The sequence below is a fragment of the Chamaea fasciata genome, unplaced genomic scaffold (genome assembly GCF_029207755.1).
Source record: "Chamaea fasciata isolate MVZ Bird 193981 ecotype frontalis unplaced genomic scaffold, bChaFas1.0.hap1 SCAF_9, whole genome shotgun sequence".
Classification (NCBI taxonomy): domain Eukaryota; kingdom Metazoa; phylum Chordata; class Aves; order Passeriformes; family Sylviidae; genus Chamaea; species Chamaea fasciata.
The window spans coordinates 32539157-32554727 of record NW_027094094.1 but is presented as its reverse complement, the minus strand read 5'-3'; the positions used below and the strand labels follow the sequence as shown (position 1 = coordinate 32554727).

At 60.2% G+C, this 15571-nt stretch overlaps 1 protein-coding gene across 1 annotated transcript; it reads right to left on the bottom strand.

Moving 5' to 3' along the window:
* Positions 1–82: 82 nt before the first annotated feature.
* Positions 83–14407, bottom strand: ADAM8 (ADAM metallopeptidase domain 8). The gene is made up of 21 exons (XM_066191918.1): positions 14341–14407; positions 13105–13214; positions 9924–10000; positions 9613–9691; positions 9458–9534; positions 8405–8591; positions 7953–8018; positions 7786–7854; positions 7060–7229; positions 6891–6972; positions 5170–5318; positions 4209–4386; positions 2982–3071; positions 2556–2751; positions 2285–2384; positions 2018–2204; positions 1853–1930; positions 1683–1767; positions 1455–1569; positions 1148–1376; positions 83–1000 (listed from the first exon to the last, which is right to left on the bottom strand). The coding sequence occupies exons 1-21, from the start codon at positions 14405–14407 to the stop codon at positions 845–847; spliced, it is 2547 nt and encodes an 848-aa protein (XP_066048015.1). The 3' UTR covers positions 83–844.
* Between the last annotated feature and the right edge of the window lie 1164 nt (positions 14408–15571).

Genomic DNA, 15571 nt, shown 5'->3' with positions numbered 1-15571 from the left:
CAGTTTGGCCCCTGTGGCTTGGTCACTGGATTGGGGAGTTCAGCTCTGACCCTTTCCCCCCTCCTCTGTGATCCCCACACAGCTCCCTGCCTGCTGCCACCCTGCTGTCCCCTCCTGCCCAGACACACCCCATGACACCTCTACCTTCAGTCTTTATTGGTATAAAAGCCTTGAACCTAAATTATATCAAAAATGGGAGGCCTGGTTTTACAGCAAGTGGCTCAAAATGGTCACATAAGGGTCATAAATAAATGGCTGCAATAAAAAGGCTCCCAGGGAATTCCCCTTTGAACAGTAACTCAAGGAGTAGCTCCAGAGAGAAAAGCCCCGTGGGGAGGCCAAGCCCAGCTTGGACCTGCCACAGCCCCTGGTGACATCCCTCCATGTGATGTCCCCAGCCAGGGCTGGGTGTTCCTGGGGCACGGTCCCCATGGAGCAGTGCTCTCCCTGCCCCTTGAAGGAGCCAGGAGCTCCTCTCCGCAGTCCCAGCAGGGAAGGGCAGGAGGAGCAGGACACATTCAGGACGTCGGGAGAGAAAGCAGCAGCTCCCAGGGCGCAGGAGAGCCTGGGCCAGTGTGGGACATTGCTCCAAACCGGAGCTGGCGTTGTCCCCGCTCCCGGTTTCCTTGGGAAGCCCCGGCTGACGGCTCCCCCTGGGACACCCGTGAGGCTGCCGAGTCCTTTAAGGCACAACTCGAGGATCTGTAAACACTGGTGCCCACCCCGGGCAGGGTCCGAGGGTCTGGCCAGCAATTCAAGTAAGGGTGGAAGCGAGACGATGGCTCCCCAGCTGTGCCACCCACCCAGCTGTGCCATTCCTCGGTGGCAGATGGAGCATCCTTGGTCACCTCCTGGCTGGGGGCGGCTTCAGGGCCACCTTTGGCGGGGGACACCGCTGGAAGGGTGTCGGTGGCAGGGACGGTCCCGGCGGCCGCTCGCCGTGGCTCGGCACTTTGCTCTTCAGCGCCGGGAGAGGTTTGCTGGGCGGCTTCGGCTTCGCCTGGCGGGAGGAGAGACCCGGCTGCCTCACCTGGGCACGCAGGAGCGGGGCGGGGAGCGGAGGAAGGGACCCCCAAGCCACCAGCCCGGCCCCGCCAGGGCTGTGCCCGCACAGGTCGGGCCGGGGGCCATTGGGAGGGGTGGTTACCTGCGGGGGCCATCCCGGAGGGGACCGAGGTGTCCCCTGCGGGGCGGGGGCCGGTGGCCGCAGGGCCAGCACCGGGCTGTGTGCCCGGGCCGCCCGCGGGGCCGCCGTGCTGCTGACCAGGCTGGGCTGGCCGATGTCCCGGAGGGAAAGCTGGCGGCGGCCCGGGCGCGTCCGGCCGCCCTCCTGGAACAGCGGGTTGGCGAGGCCTGAGGGAGTCCCGCCGCAGCTCCTGTGGGACACGGGGACCATGCGGGGCTGCTCCGGGCACTCCTGGAGCTCAGCCCCGAGCAGCGGAGACGGGAATTACCCTTTGTGGGAGCGCCGCGCCGCCCTGGCTCTGAGGAGCACCACGCCGCTGCCCAGCCCGATGCCGGCCAGGGCCAGCACGGCCAGCACGGCCGCCAGCACCACGCTGCCGCTCCCTGCGGGGACCAAGCCGGGCGCTTGGGGACGGAGCAGCACCTCCCAGCCGGTGCCAGCCCCCTCCCCAAGCTCCCTCCTCCTCGGGACACGCGTCGGGGTGAGGGGACCCTACCTGTGGCTATCCCTGAAATCTCCTGCTCGCAGTAGGGCGCTGCCCAGCCCGGGTCGCAGTGACATTCCCGCCTGTGGTTGCACACCTGCGAGGAGAGGGGACAGCGTCAGGGCGGTGGCCGTGCCGGCGGGGCCCGCAGCAGCTCCGGGAGGGGCGATCCCAGCGCCTACCCCGTGGTTGTTGCACTTGGCCGAGCAGTTCTTGTCGCCGTAGACCAGGAGGTTCTGGCAGCGGCCGGCGTAGCAGACCTGGGGGCAGGCAGGGGGGCTCTGAGGCTGCCCCGGGGCCGGCGCTCACCCTCCCCCGGCCCGGCACGGCCCCGGCCCGGCTCTCACCATCTCCTCCCCGCACTTGGCGCCGGTGGGCACCAGCCGCAGCTCGGCCGCCTCGCCGGCGTCGTTGCCCGCGATCACCGCCTTGCACTTGAAGCGGCCGAGGTAGTAGTCGATGGAGTAGTAGCCGCTGCCGAGGATGGGCTGGGTCTTGTCGCTCAGGCACAGCAGCGTGCCGCACTTGACATCCCTGCGGGACACGCGGCCGTGAGCGCCGGCGGGCGGGAGCTCGGCCGGGCTGGGACATCGCCCCGCACCCCCCGCCCTTACTTGGGGCTGCAGGGCTGCTTCCCGTACTCGGTGAGGCAGTGCAGGTGGACGTGCTGCTCGCTGTTGTGCTTGAAGCAGACATCAGGAGCCACCTGCGCCTCTGCGGGACACACGGAAAAGGTCACACGGTGCCGGAGCCCGCTTTAGGATCGGCAGCGCCGCAGCTCGGGATGCGGGAAGGGACCGCAGCCGGGCGATGCTCGGGCCCGGGGGGCTCCGGGCACATCCCGCAGCAGGTGGGGCGGGAGGATGGGCAGGGACGGGGCCCTACCTGCGCCCCAGAGCGCCCGGCACTGCTCGCCGTGCGAAGGGCAGGCCCCGTTGTAGCAGTAGCCGTTGCCGTGCTGGCAGGAGACGCCGTTCTCCTGGAACACGTCCTCCGGGCACTCGGCGCTGAGGCCGCTGCAGTGCTCGGCAAGGTCGCAGTCGTTCTTGCTGGCCCGGCAGAGCACGCCTGCAGCCTTCACCTGCACGGGGAACGGGGAGGTCAGCCCTGCCTAGACGCTTTCGCTTCTCCAGGCACCACAGCACAGCAACACCCCGCTCTGGGAAACGCCTCCCAGCACCCCGGGGATCCACACGCGGACACTCTGCTGCTGACTGAGCCGCTGCACAGCACAGAGACTCCTCCAGGGCTCGGACCTGCCCTTCCCCTACTTAAGAACCTGCCGAGCTGCTCCCCTGTGGACGGCAGTACCTTGCAGTCCTGGCAGCATTCCCCTCGGGCACACTCGGCTCCCTCTCTCAGCTGGCACGTGGTGGCATTGCAGCAGCGGTCCGTGCACTCCTGCAAGACAGGGATGGACTGAAACCCTCCCGGAAGCCCCCTGAAGGACTCTTCCTTCCTTTTTGAGGGGACCAGGTTGCAGTGTAGCTGCCATGGGCTGAACCACGGGCCAAAACCACATCATCCCAGGTGGGGACCTTTCCTGCTGCCTCTTCATCCCCATTACTAACACCAAACCAAAGGACCAGGAAGGGATTTTTTTTTTTTTTCAGAGGATGAAGCCTGAGCTTAGCCCCTTTGCACATCTTCAGGAAGGAGAAAAAGTGAGGATTTCTGTGCTCCCTGCATCAGGGGAGCGTTCCTTCAGGTCCCAGCACAGGGCTGTGATCAGGGATTTATCCCAAAGGCATTGCCTGTCTGTCTCAATTCCACAACCCCTCCCCGTGATGTGCTGGTAGGGATGAGGAACAGCCGAGCACAGCTCTTGGAAGAACAACGTGCCCTGATGTCCCCTCCTGGGTCATCTCTTTGGAGGACATGGGGGGATGTCCATCTTTTCCTAGGCTAAAATCACATAAAGGGAGGCACAGATGAATACACTCCGCCAGTTATTTTTTGGCAGAAGCATCAGAAGCACAAGGGGAGAGTCTGCTGGACATATCTCAGGTCCCTGCTGCCCACCCTCCTTCCCAACCCTTTGGAGAGCCCCCCTGTGGGAAATGGATTTGTAGAGAATTCTTAAAGCTTGACAGAAGGCTCACATAGTATCTATCTGCATGCAAACTTCGAGATAGAAAATGCTGTCTTTGAAATTCCATGGAATAGGACAAATATTATTGGGAGAGAAATGGAACTGGAAACAAGTTTCAAAGGATGGCCTTGCAAATAAGACCCTAGATACCTTGGAGAAATAGAACTACGAAAGATACACTGTAGTATGAACCACGAGGGGTCATTTTAGATAATTGGCTTCAAGTTTTAGGCATTAACAGCATTGTGTGGCAAAAGCTGAGAGGCCAAGAAACTCTTATAATGTAATTAGGAAATAGTTTGGCCTCTGATTGTGATGGCGTGAATTATAACATCTGTACTGTCTCACCCTTCACATGAGACTGAAAACAGAATAAAAGCTTTTAAAACACCTCTCAGTTGCCCCGTCTCTGGGTCAGAAAAGGGACAGTGTGACACAGCCCTCACCTCTGGCGTGCCGCAGTCGCACTGCTCTCCCCGCTCCACAAACTGGTTCCCGCACACGGGGCCCCCGTACAGCTCGTCCGCCCGCGGCGCGTTCAGCAGGCAGCTGGTCCGGGGGTCCCCCAGGAACTGCCACATGTCCTGCTCGCTGCACCGGCTGAAGAGCTTGGGGTAAACCAGCCTGGAGGGGCACAGAGACAGGTGGTCACCTGTTGGAACCCTGGAGGCTGAGAATTCCAGGCTTTCTGGGCTAAAAGGCACCAGCCCTCAAGCGAGCGCTACATTTGACTTGATGCCATGGAACAGGCTTCCAAAATTGAGTGACAGCACTGGGGTTGTGGGGGTGTAGTTTGAATGGTGTTGCGTGATCTCACAGGGTGAAAAACTTAGAATTTAAGGGTTTAGAACACAGTAGTACATATGGGGCAATATGGAGGATTTAAGGCATTGTCTAAGTCCTTCTTCTTCACCTTCTTCATGGTTTCAGGTGGTGTTTTTTCTAATTGGGTGAAAAAGGTCCACATTGAGGGCCTTGGGTGGTCAATTATTGGGTTAAAAGTATCAATGATATAGGTGTCATCTCGTTAGTGGATAGCTTATTCTTAAAAAGACATTGGAAAGAGTTAGAGGTACTCCATTTTCTATCTTGTTAGAGCTCACGACTTGTGAGAGTGTAATACAGATAAGAATTAATAAACACTGAGTCTGAACATGAAACTGCAACTCCCGTGTATTAATTCTGGCTCTCACACGAGGAAAAGAAGATAAAAAACCCACGGCCATGAGCAGAGAGCCCAAGGGGGAAGCTGGAGGCTCACCCACAGGCTCAGAGGCACCTGCAGTGGGCTGGGGTGGAATGTCTGCCCTGAGCCTCTCACCGGTTTCCCCCCCATCAGGCCACCCTGCTAGAGGACATCTCTGTGTGTTTGCTGCCCAGGGATGTCCCCCTGCCTCCTCCACTCACCCAACGCTCCCTGCCATGACGCAGCCCCCGTCAGCTTTGGAGATGGGGCAGCGGCAGCCGGCCACGTCCTCATCGTGGGACATGCCCAGGTTGTGCCCCATCTCGTGAGCCATGGTGGAGGCAGCACCGATGGGGTTCGTGCTGTGATCCTGTGGGACAGGGAGAGCAGCGTTGTAGGAATGCACCCCCACACCCCAGCGGGTGTTTCCACATAAGGAAAAAAGTTCCAGTTTACCTCTGAACGTGTAAGGAAGTTAAAGTAGAATTTTCCACAACCTTCTCATTGTAATTGGTCCAGAGCCAGCACAGGAGCACTGACTGGGCTTTGGGATGTACCTCAATGCCTGTTGCCAATTTCATTGGGTGAGGTGCCAAAAAACCCACCTGAACCATCAAGTACTAAAAAGACTGCACAGAGGGGCCCAATCGCTTTTTTGGACTGCCTTAGCCAGTGTCAGAGAGTTCTCTGCACTGTGTTCCACTTATATTTCTTTTGGTCTATGATGTTTGTTATTTTTGTCATTATTAAAACCTTTTGTTTTACAAAGCATGCCCAGAAAAGTTGTCTTGCTATTATTAAGCCACTCTGGGAAGTTGCAGGCCAACGCTCAGACTTGATAAATCTTCACGTAGCTGATTCCTTTCTGGCCACGTGCAAGATTTTATCCCAGCGTGGGTTCAATGCCCTTGTGGTTTCTCCACAGCTTCTCCACGGGGCCCCTGGGGCTCTAGAAGGTGTCTCCTCACACTGCCATGCTCCGGTAAGGGAAGACAAGACCCCCAGACTGGTGCCTCAAGGCTGTCAGTGAGCTTAGACAAAGTGGCTGCTCCAAAAATGCTGATTTGTGGTGGGTTGGGGAGGCCACTGGTCCCACAGCCAACCTCTCCTGCTCCTGGAGAGGGATGAGGAGCACAGCCAGTCCCAGCCAGCTGATAGCCTCCTAAAATCCCAGCTCCTGTGTCCATGGAGCTTCTCTGGGAGACTTTCCAATCGTACCAAAGGTACCACAGGTACCCAGCTGAGTGTCCACAGCCCCAGCGCTTCTCTGGGGGTCGGTCACTTAGGGGGCATGTGGGAATTCAAGGCCCAGAAAATTCTCAGATCCTCATGCATGCAGGCCCAAATACAGCAGAGAATACAGGGTTTGACCTGAGGCCTTGGAAAAGGCTTCCAAATTTAGAGACCATCGGCAAGAATGTGGATTTGTAGCTCAAGCAGAAACATATTAAGCTAGGTAGCGGAGAGTTTAAAGGTTTTAAAGTTAAGATGCAGAAGTAGTTATAAAGGTAATAAGAAGTTTTAAGGTGTAGTTCTGCAGGATTGTGTGTCACTATAGGATTAGATAAAATTGTCTGCATTGAGGCAGGACGTGTGATACAGTTTAATTAGCTATTGGTGTGAAACTTAAAAGAGTACGTGTGGCAGTAGATTATTGGCTAATAAACCTTTAAAACCCCTTGTAAACTGTGGTCCTGTGACCACTGACCATGAACTCCTGGCGTATGTGGTGAAGACATTCTCACCCTTCATGAGACTGAGGCAATAAATCACGCTTAAAGACTTCTCCCAGTGATCCCATCTCTCTTAAAATCCCAGTAGGGATGGAGATGCCAGGGACCAAGTCCAGCCTCAGGGCTGCAGAGGGGGAAAGCTGGGGACCAGTGGAGGAGGGAGAGGCTCTGGAAGGTGCAGTGCAGGGAGGGCAGGGCACGGGACCCACCTGGTTGACGCCGCCCGAGTCCCTGGTGCACATCACCAACTTCTTGGCCAGCCCCACGGTGTTTCCATGGAAGTCAACGCCCCTGTGGGATTGAGATGCCACCACGGTCACGTGCCCTGAGCGGTGGCAGGGCCAGGAGGGTGACAAGGTGGTGGCCCCCTGTCCTTACGTGATCAGCTGGGCGTTGTCGTGGGGCTTCTTCCGCAGCAGCTCCGATTCCCGCCAGTGCAGGAAGTTGTCCAGCGTCACCTCGGGATTGGGGCTGACCGTGATTTTGTCCCTGTGGTTCCACACCTCCAGGCCAATCAAGGCCACCCGCAGGCGAAGGGGCTGGTAGAGCTGGGGTGGGACATAGCCCAGAGAGAGCCTGGGTTTGGGCTGCAGCTGCAGGAGGGAGGCCCCACCTGCCCTGGGGAACTGCAGCCGAGCCCAGGGCAATGCTCGGTCACCCTCAATAAATAACGCAAGCTGGGATGACCATGTAGACAGGATTTCCCCCAAAACCTCTGGGCTTGCTCTTGGCTGGGGAAGGCTGGGATGGTGCTCCCACACTGCTAACCAACAAGTGAGGCTGAAGCAAAGCCGTCAGGAAAGCCACCACTGTCCAATGCATCCATGCCTCCCTTTGTTAGCAGATTCTCCAGCCTGAGAGTGGCCACGGGCTGTGCTCCCGGGGTTACAGGACAAAATTTTCCTCCCCATATGGACAGAGCTGAGCCATTCGTCATGTCCACACTGCACACGTGGTTGGCCAAGAGATGTGGTCACGCTGCAGCAGACCCCTGTGGGCCTGAGATTGGCTCCAGCCCCACCACCCCACCCGTGCCAACCTCTCTGCCACCTCTCCTGTGCCCACACTGGAGCTGGGAGGGCAGGTACAGAGCCCTGGGCTCACCTTGTCTACGTGGTTCACAATTTCCTTCATGCGGTTCTGCACGGTGCGGAGGTCCTTGTGCTTCCTGAACTGTGGGAAGGACACAGAGAGGTTTCCAGGGTGGCTTTGAGCTCCACTGCAGGCCGTGACAGCAAACCCACAGGCACCCACAGTCGTCCCCACTTTACCTCCTGGTTGTCTGCGACCAGGACCAGCTCCACGTACCGGGGACCTTTTTGTATGGGACCTGATTTCTGAAAAGGAAGAGGAAAGTGGGGTTCAGCTTGCAGTTTGCCGAGCCAGGCAGCTCCCACGGGGTGTGTCAGATCCTAGAGGACCTTCCAAGGTTAGCAGGTCTCCTAGCTCGGCTCTGGGATCTTGTTTTTGCTGGGTTTCAGACTTCTTCCAGCTTGAACGCTGGAAAACCCAAACCTGCTGCTGGGATAACACACCGGGCTCTGCAGGCATCCCAGAGCCCGAGGGGTGGGAGGATGCTCCTGCTGTCGGCACAGGGTCTGAGGGCCTGTTCCCACCTGTGCTGGGGCACTCTCGAGGGAGAGGGGCATCGCCCGGGGGCTCGGAACGCCCCCATCCTCCCCGGCCCCCCGGGGAAGGGAAGGGGCAGCAATGCAATCCCTACCCAGCGGTAGAGCTTCATGGCTGCAGGGATCTTGGGCTCGCGGTCGTACTCCAGGGTGGCCCTGGGCTCCCGGCAGGTGCCGCGTTTCCCCCGCAGGTGAGCTGCTCGGTACACTGCGTGCCGGCCGGCCACTGCCCCCTCCAGCGGCTCCAGCAGGAAGGTGGTCTCGTTCACTTGGAAAAACCCGCTGCAGAGAGGGAGAGGGCAGGCGTCAGGCTGGGGAGACGGGCAGGACACGGACAGACCCCACACACACCCCCCTGGAAGTGCCTGTGGTGTGTGCCCCATCCCTGGAAGTGTGAAAGGCCAGGTTGGAGCAACCCGGGCTAGTGGAAGGTGTCCCTGCCCACGGCATGGGGCGGGACTTCATGAGCTTTAAGGTCCCTTCCATCCCAAGCCTTTCTGGGATTCTATATAAATACAGCTGCCAAACTGGCTGCTGGGCTGCGAGGGGACAAGCTATGACACCCACAGCACAGGGAGTGTCCGGTACTTTAGGCAGCAGGAATGTCCTGGGGTTCAGCAGCTGATCCATTAAGGATGGATCCAGCGAGAACATTCCTGCCCGGAGCTCCTGTGGTGTCAGGGCCCCACTCTCACCCCACTGCCATGAGTCAGCCCCCCAAAAAGTGCCGTGCGCCTTTCCTGCCGGGCACCCAGCCAGGGTCAGCACCTCCAGCAGGAAGAGGGATGTCATCTTCCCTTCCGCAGGGGAAAGCAGACCTCTCACTCCATCAGCACGGCCGGGGCTTGCTCACACCGGCTCACCGGGGCTCAGTCACTCCGGCTCACCGGGGCTCGGTCACTCCGGCTCACCGGGGCTCGGTCACTCCGGCTCACCGGGGCTCGGTCACTCCGGCTCACTGGGGCTCGGTCACACCGGCTCACTGGGGCTCAGTCACTCCGGCTCACCGGGGCTCGGTCACACCGGCTCACCGGGGCTCTGTCACTCCGGCTCACCGGGGCTCGGTCACTCCGGCTCACCGTGCCATATGCCGAGGCTGGACGCTGTTCCCCAGCCCGGAGCAGGGCTCCAGGGAGCCGTGGCCGTACCTGAGCCCTCCGCAGGTGCTGATGCTCGCTGCTGAGCCGGGGTGTCCCCGCACGCGGCCCTGGTAGAAGCAGTGATCCTGCTGAGAGAGAGGGCAGAGCTGTGGGGGTTGCACCAGCGCGGTGGGAAAGCTGCTCCCCCCGGAGCCAGCCCGTACCTGCGTGTCCGGCTTCTCCGTGATCTCCGAGCCGTCGGCCGAGTAGTGAGTCTCGGTGTAGTGCTGCCCCAGCAGGGCCCTGCGGGGAGGGGAAGGGCCGTCAGCAGCCACCCCGCTTTGGGGGAGAGCGTGTGGGGACTGTGACCTGCCCAGATGGGCTTGGCAAGGAGGGAATAAAGTGCTCTGGGCTGAATAAAGTGCTCTTAGGTCACCGGTGCAGTGACACCAGGCCTTGGAGAAGGGATGCTCATGGCAAGGGTGGGATGCAAATCCCTCCTCAGGCCACCCCACCCGTGCCCACCTGCACTCACCTGTTCTTCTCCAGCCACAGGAGGTATTCCCTGCCTTCAGCATGGACACTGTAGAGGACGTGGTCTGGGTAGGTGCTCTGCATGAAGGAGAGGTGCCATCAGAGACCCACTGTCAGCAGGAGCCAGTGCTGCACCAGAGGGGCCCCTTGGCTCCTGTCCTGCCCAGGAAGGGGACAGGGTCTGTGTGTGCCCTGCTGAGGGACCGGGAGCCTGGCCGCTCACCCTGGGGGCATCCAGCAAAGACACAGGAAATCAGAAGAGAAGGAAGAAAGCATGTGGGCAATAACGCAAATCCCCGCACATCCTGAGATGAAGAACAGGTCACCCGCAAGGAGATGGAGTCAGCAAAGTCTGGTTTCCCGTGTCTGACACATGGCTGCAGATGGCCGTGCCAGGGGCTGAGGTTTCCTACTCATCAGTCACAGAGCTCCTTTTTTGGGGCCTGAGTTCAGCACTTACTCACCAGCTGAACCACAAAGATCCCTGTGGCTCTTATCAGCAGAGACTGCTTCCTCCCTGACTGATCTAACATGCCGCATCACGTTTAGGGAACAGCCTTCCCTTGGCGCTCCTCAGCCTCTCAGAGCAGGTTTTAGTACCACCGTGTCCCAGATCCCCTTTGCTGGTGGGAGGGAGCCAGGGAGGCTGTGGCTCAGCCAACTGAGCCCTGAACCCTCAGGATGGAGATGTTCCTACAGGAAAAGTGTTTCCCTCCGGGCTGTCTTGTCATCTCCACCACCGGAGGCCCCATCCCACTGGGGTCACTGGGAAAGAGTCATGGTCCCGTGTCAGGATGTGCCCTTGCCATGAGGGATCTGAGATGTCTCCTGAGGGCACATCCACCTCTCCTGAGGGCACACCCTCAGCCCTTACAGAACCCAGGTGTGGAGAGAGCTGAGCCAAAGGCAAAGCAAACCTTTCCCATGGGGCCAGCATTTCTCCGGGATGAGGTGTGCTGCCTCTCCCTGGGCAGGATGACAGCACTGGCTGTCATACCATGGCTCAGCATTCCCAAGGGGGTGATCTGCACCCTGGAAGGAGCTAGGCTGAGCAGAAAGCCCTGCTGACTCAGTGCCAGCGGGGCCAGGTGAGAGGCTTTGCCTGTCACTCAGCTGCCCCGATTCTCCCTGGTTTGCAATTCCGGGCCAGCGTGCCAGCACGCTCCCGGGTCCCTGGAACATTCTTCTCTTATGAACAGCGTCTCCCCCCTGTCCTGACCCCTGTCTGCCAACAAAGCCATCCTTTGTTATTGTTGGCAACGCCAAGGCCAGAAGAGGTCTTAAGGAATGGCAGGAAAGCACTTGGAAGGGGGTGCTGGGTCAGGGAGCGTCTCTTGGAGATGACCGCAGGGCAAGTTTAAAATAAGAAGTCCTGATAAAGCTTCTCTGAATCACCCCCTTCCTCATTAGCATGGGCTGTGCAAGGGCTCCAGATGGGAAGGCTTTGGGAGCAGCCCTGGAAGCCCCGTGGCCGTGCTGAGCCAGCACAGCAGGGCCACAACCAGAGCGCAGGGAGAGGAGGAATTTCTTCCAGCTGGTCTCAGTAAGAGACCCAGAGAGCTTGCAGAGGATGGGGACAGGATGTCCCATCCCACCCGAGCTCCGGGTGTTTCTTCCCTGGGTGGGAAGAGGCGACAGGCCTTTCAGTAGGGGTGGGGCTCACTTCTCCAGACCCCATTCCATGAAGAGCCCAGATGTGCCACTCTCCCTGCTGTGTTGCCGGGAAGGCTGGCACACGGGAGACCTGGGCTGCAGGACCCAGGGCTCCACCCTGTCTGCAGGGAGGAACTTTTGGATTCACCAGAGCCAGGGGGTAGCTAGTCTGCTTCAACCCTCACCTGGCAGCGCGCCCTGCTGGACCAATCCCGTGTGTCCCGGTCACTCCAACCCCAGAACCAGCTCACGGTGTCCTGTGCCCATCCTGGCTACAGGAGGAGCCAACATGGAGAACATCCGTCTCTGTCTCAGAGGGGCTTGGTGTTGATCAAACCTCGCTGAGAGCTTCTTCCCCACCCAGATGACCAGGAGAGCAAACCTAACTTCTCTCCAAGAGAAAAAAAAAAAAAGGGTTTGGAAAGCAGGAGACTTCCCACTCTCAACAAGGCAGGATAGAGATATCCAAAGGACCACCCTAGCCAAGACCAAATCCAGGTGCCACGCATCAGACAGCCCCCATGGCAGTCCCGAGGTGCACAGCTCATGGCAGATGTCTTCTCCAGAGGGATCCCGAGGTGGGTGAGCTCCCCTTTCCGGGGGGATCGGTGCGGAGCCGCCCGGCGCGCACCCGGCACAGATGGCGTCTCTAAATAGCCTGGGGAATGTTTATCTCGTGGACAAGTTTAGGTTTCTAGAGCAGGGAAAACAGATGCTTTTGGGGAGTGTTTTTGAAGCTAGCTTATCAGGAAGGGTTTGAATCACAGAGGAACGTGCTGTATGGCACTAGGGAATTCGTGTCCCCGGTCCCTCCATCCCCCCGGGCGCTAAAAACGGCGCTTTTTGGGTCTAGAAGAGGAATAAAAAAAAAAAATTGGCTGAATTTCACTGTAAGGCAATGAGGAAAGTGTCTTTGAGGTCAAAGCATCCTACGGACGGCGACATCAAGCACTCCAAACTCCTGACTCAAACCTCATTCCTTCCCCCAAATTGCCAGGTTTCCCAAGAAAAACAGCACTGGCTTGCTTTCATGTGGATTTCTGCAACTTTCTGATTCTTATTTCTTTGTCCCAAAGGACAAAAAAAGCCCCAACTTCAGCAGACACAGCAAGAAAAGTGCTTACAGCTCCATGAGGCTTCACAAACCCCTCCTTAAGGAAAGACCAGATGTCACAAGATCATAGCAAGGCTGCAAGAGGTGGCACCGCTGGGTCACGTCTCCAAAGAAAGCACTGGAGAAAGCAGCCCTCTCTCCAGGAGTGCACCCCGCTGTCTGCAGGTCCTAATTAGACCCAACCCAGCCCAGGGAAGCTGATCTGATCAATTGCTTCAGCATCTCCATCCTCTGGGTCGGAAGCAAGGCAAGGAAATGGGCGGCATGCCATTCTTTTGGTGCAGGGCTGAGGGGGTCTGGCCATATTGTCGGTCAAGGGGTGAGCCTGGTGGTGGGACAAGATCTCTGCGGATTGCAACCCCCCGGGCAGATTCCCTGGAAAGCAGGAGGGCGGCTGTGCCGAGCTGTGACTCACCGGAGGCGAAGAGAGGTCCCTCTTCCCCCGGGGCACCCGCAGCTCCCGCGGCAGCACCGTCTCGTACCTCTCGACGTGCGGCAGCTGCTCCTCCAGCCCGGCAGCGGAGCCTGGGAAAAGCCCAAGGGCTTTGAGACAGATGCCCGGGAACTACCGAATCATAGAATATCCCGAGTTGGAAGGGTCCCACAAGGATCACTGATGCAGCCCCTGGCCCCACACAGAAACCCCAACAATCCCACCCTCTGCATCCCTGGCAGCACTGTCCAAACGCTCCTGGAGCTCTGGCAGCCTCGGGGCCGTGCCCATTCCCTGGGGAGCCTGGGCAGTGCCCAGCACCCTCTGGGGAAAGAACCTTTCCCTGATCTCCAGCCTAAACCCTCCCCTCCCCGTCCAACACAGCCTCACGCCGCTCCCTCGGGTCTGAAGCCAGGGGGCAACGAGAGCAGCCAACACGAAGTTGCAGGGATGAGCCCGAAGAGCAAGTCCTGAAATACCTGCTGGGAACGCCACGGGCTCCAGGGAGCTGCAGCTCCCCCAGCCCGGCGCCCACAGAGCGCTCAGCATCACCTGAGAAGCCAGCAAGTCCCTTTAGGGCTAGAAAGCCCCGCCGAACCCCCGGTGCGGCAATACAGAGACAGGTTTTCCAGCTCCCCATGGTGATGCCACCGCGTGTGACTCGGCGTCTGGCGGCTGTGGGGGCTGTTTGGGAGAACGGCTGGTGCCTGAGAGGCTCAGCCCCCTCCCAGCCTTCCTTGGATGTCGGAGCGGAGAATTTCTGCCATAAACCCTTTGCTTTTCCCGGGAACCCCGAACGCCGGGCTCGGACGGGGCTGGGTGCTCGGTGTGGGGTCCCTTGTCCACGGCTGGGGGCCAGATGAGCCACCGGCTGAGAGGCGGGGGACCCCCGGCTCGCCGCGGGCCATCGCTTGTGACCCTCCTGTCGCCTTCCCGAGGCGCCCGCACGACCCGCCGGGGCCCGGAGGCACCGGGAGCATCCCCGTGGGAGCGAGCCTGGCCCCGGGCGTCCCTTCTCCATCATCCTCCTCCCGCGTGGCGAGAACAGGGGCGCCCCCCGGTACCCCGGAGAGAAAACATCCCCGTCCCGCGGTGCCTGCATCCCGCTGCCTCCATGCCTGCCCCACGCCGGGGTTCCTGCCGCTCACCCCCCCCAAACTCCCCGCCCGCCCCGTCCCGCGGCTGCCGCCCCCCGGCACCCCGGCACCCCAGGCTCACCGCGGGCCGGCGGCAGCAGCATCAGCAGCAGCGGCAGCGGCAGCGGCAGGAGGAGCGGCGGGGCCATGGCTCGGAGGTCCCGCCGTGCCCCCGCTCGCCGCGCCGCCGGCAGCCCCCGCCCGCCGTGAGTCACCCGGAGCCGCGGACGGGACGGGGCGGGGCGCGGCGGGACGGGCCGCCCACGGCGGGGGAGCGGAGGGATGCTGGGGGGCACTGGGAGCTGGGGGGACACGGGGCACCGCGGCGGGCTGTGGGGCGCCGGGGACTGCCCGCCGGGAATGGGGTGGGGACCCTGCGGTGCTGGGGACATCACGGGCGTCCGCGGGGTATTGAGGAGGATCCACGGGCAGCGGGTGGTGTCCGTAGGGGAAATGGGGACTGTCCACGTGGCGTTTGTGAGGCCTTGGGGACTGTCCCCGGGCAAGCACGGGGGTCCGTGGGGAATTGAGGATACACAGGAGCACCTGGAGGGTCCGTGGGGCATTAGGGAGGGGCCACGGGGCATTGGGAACTGCCCGCAGGACACCTGGAGGGTCCGTGGGGCATTAGGGAGGGGCCACGGGGCATTGGGAACTGCCCGCAGGACACCTGGAGGGTCCGTGGGGCATTGGGCAGGGGTCAGGGGGCATCAGGGGACAGTCCCTGGGGCACTTGGGGAGGATACACAGGGGTCAGGGAAGGTTTGCAGGACACCAGTGGGTGTCTGTGGGACACTGGGGGCTGTCCATGGGTATCTGGGAGCGGTCTGTGGGGTATCCTGGCTGTCTGTGAGGCTTTGGGGAGGGTCCATGGGGCACGGGGGCACTGCATCAGTGGAGCCTGCCCACCGGACATGAGGGTGGGGAGATGCTCCAAGTGGCATTAGGGACTGTGTGTACGGCCTTGGAGGGAGTCCAAGGGGCATGAAAGTGGATGCCCAACCTCGTTGGACATGTCCTGCGGTTCTGCAGGGGGACTCAGGGCACTGGGGTGGCTGGACTGTCACGGGAGGCACTGGAGCTGGGATATCAGGGCAGAGAAGCCGGGCACGTTTGTGTTTCTGAGTGTTTCAGGCCAGGGCCAACCAGGAAATGGACACGGACAAGTGGGTGTGAACGGGATTTGGGATTAGTCATCCACGGGTGCTTAGAAGTTTGCTGTTGATTTAAAAAATGAACTCTCCATAACCTCGAGTGGGACTTAATGCTTGCTGGTGGTCCCCACCCTCTCCCAGGCTCTCTCTCCCTGTGCC

Excerpts from the sequence above, each read along its gene's own strand:
- ADAM8 (XM_066191918.1), bottom strand. The coding sequence starts at position 14,407 with ATGGCCCCGCCGCTCCTCCTGCCGCTGCCGCTGCCGCTGCTGCTGATG. Across the intron at positions 5,319-6,890 it reads ACTCGGGCGGCGTCAACCAG|GATCACAGCACGAACCCCAT; the intron begins GTGGGTCCCGTG and ends CCTGTCCCACAG. Across the intron at positions 2,385-2,555 it reads CCGGGCGCTCTGGGGCGCAG|AGGCGCAGGTGGCTCCTGAT; the intron begins GTAGGGCCCCGT and ends TGTGTCCCGCAG.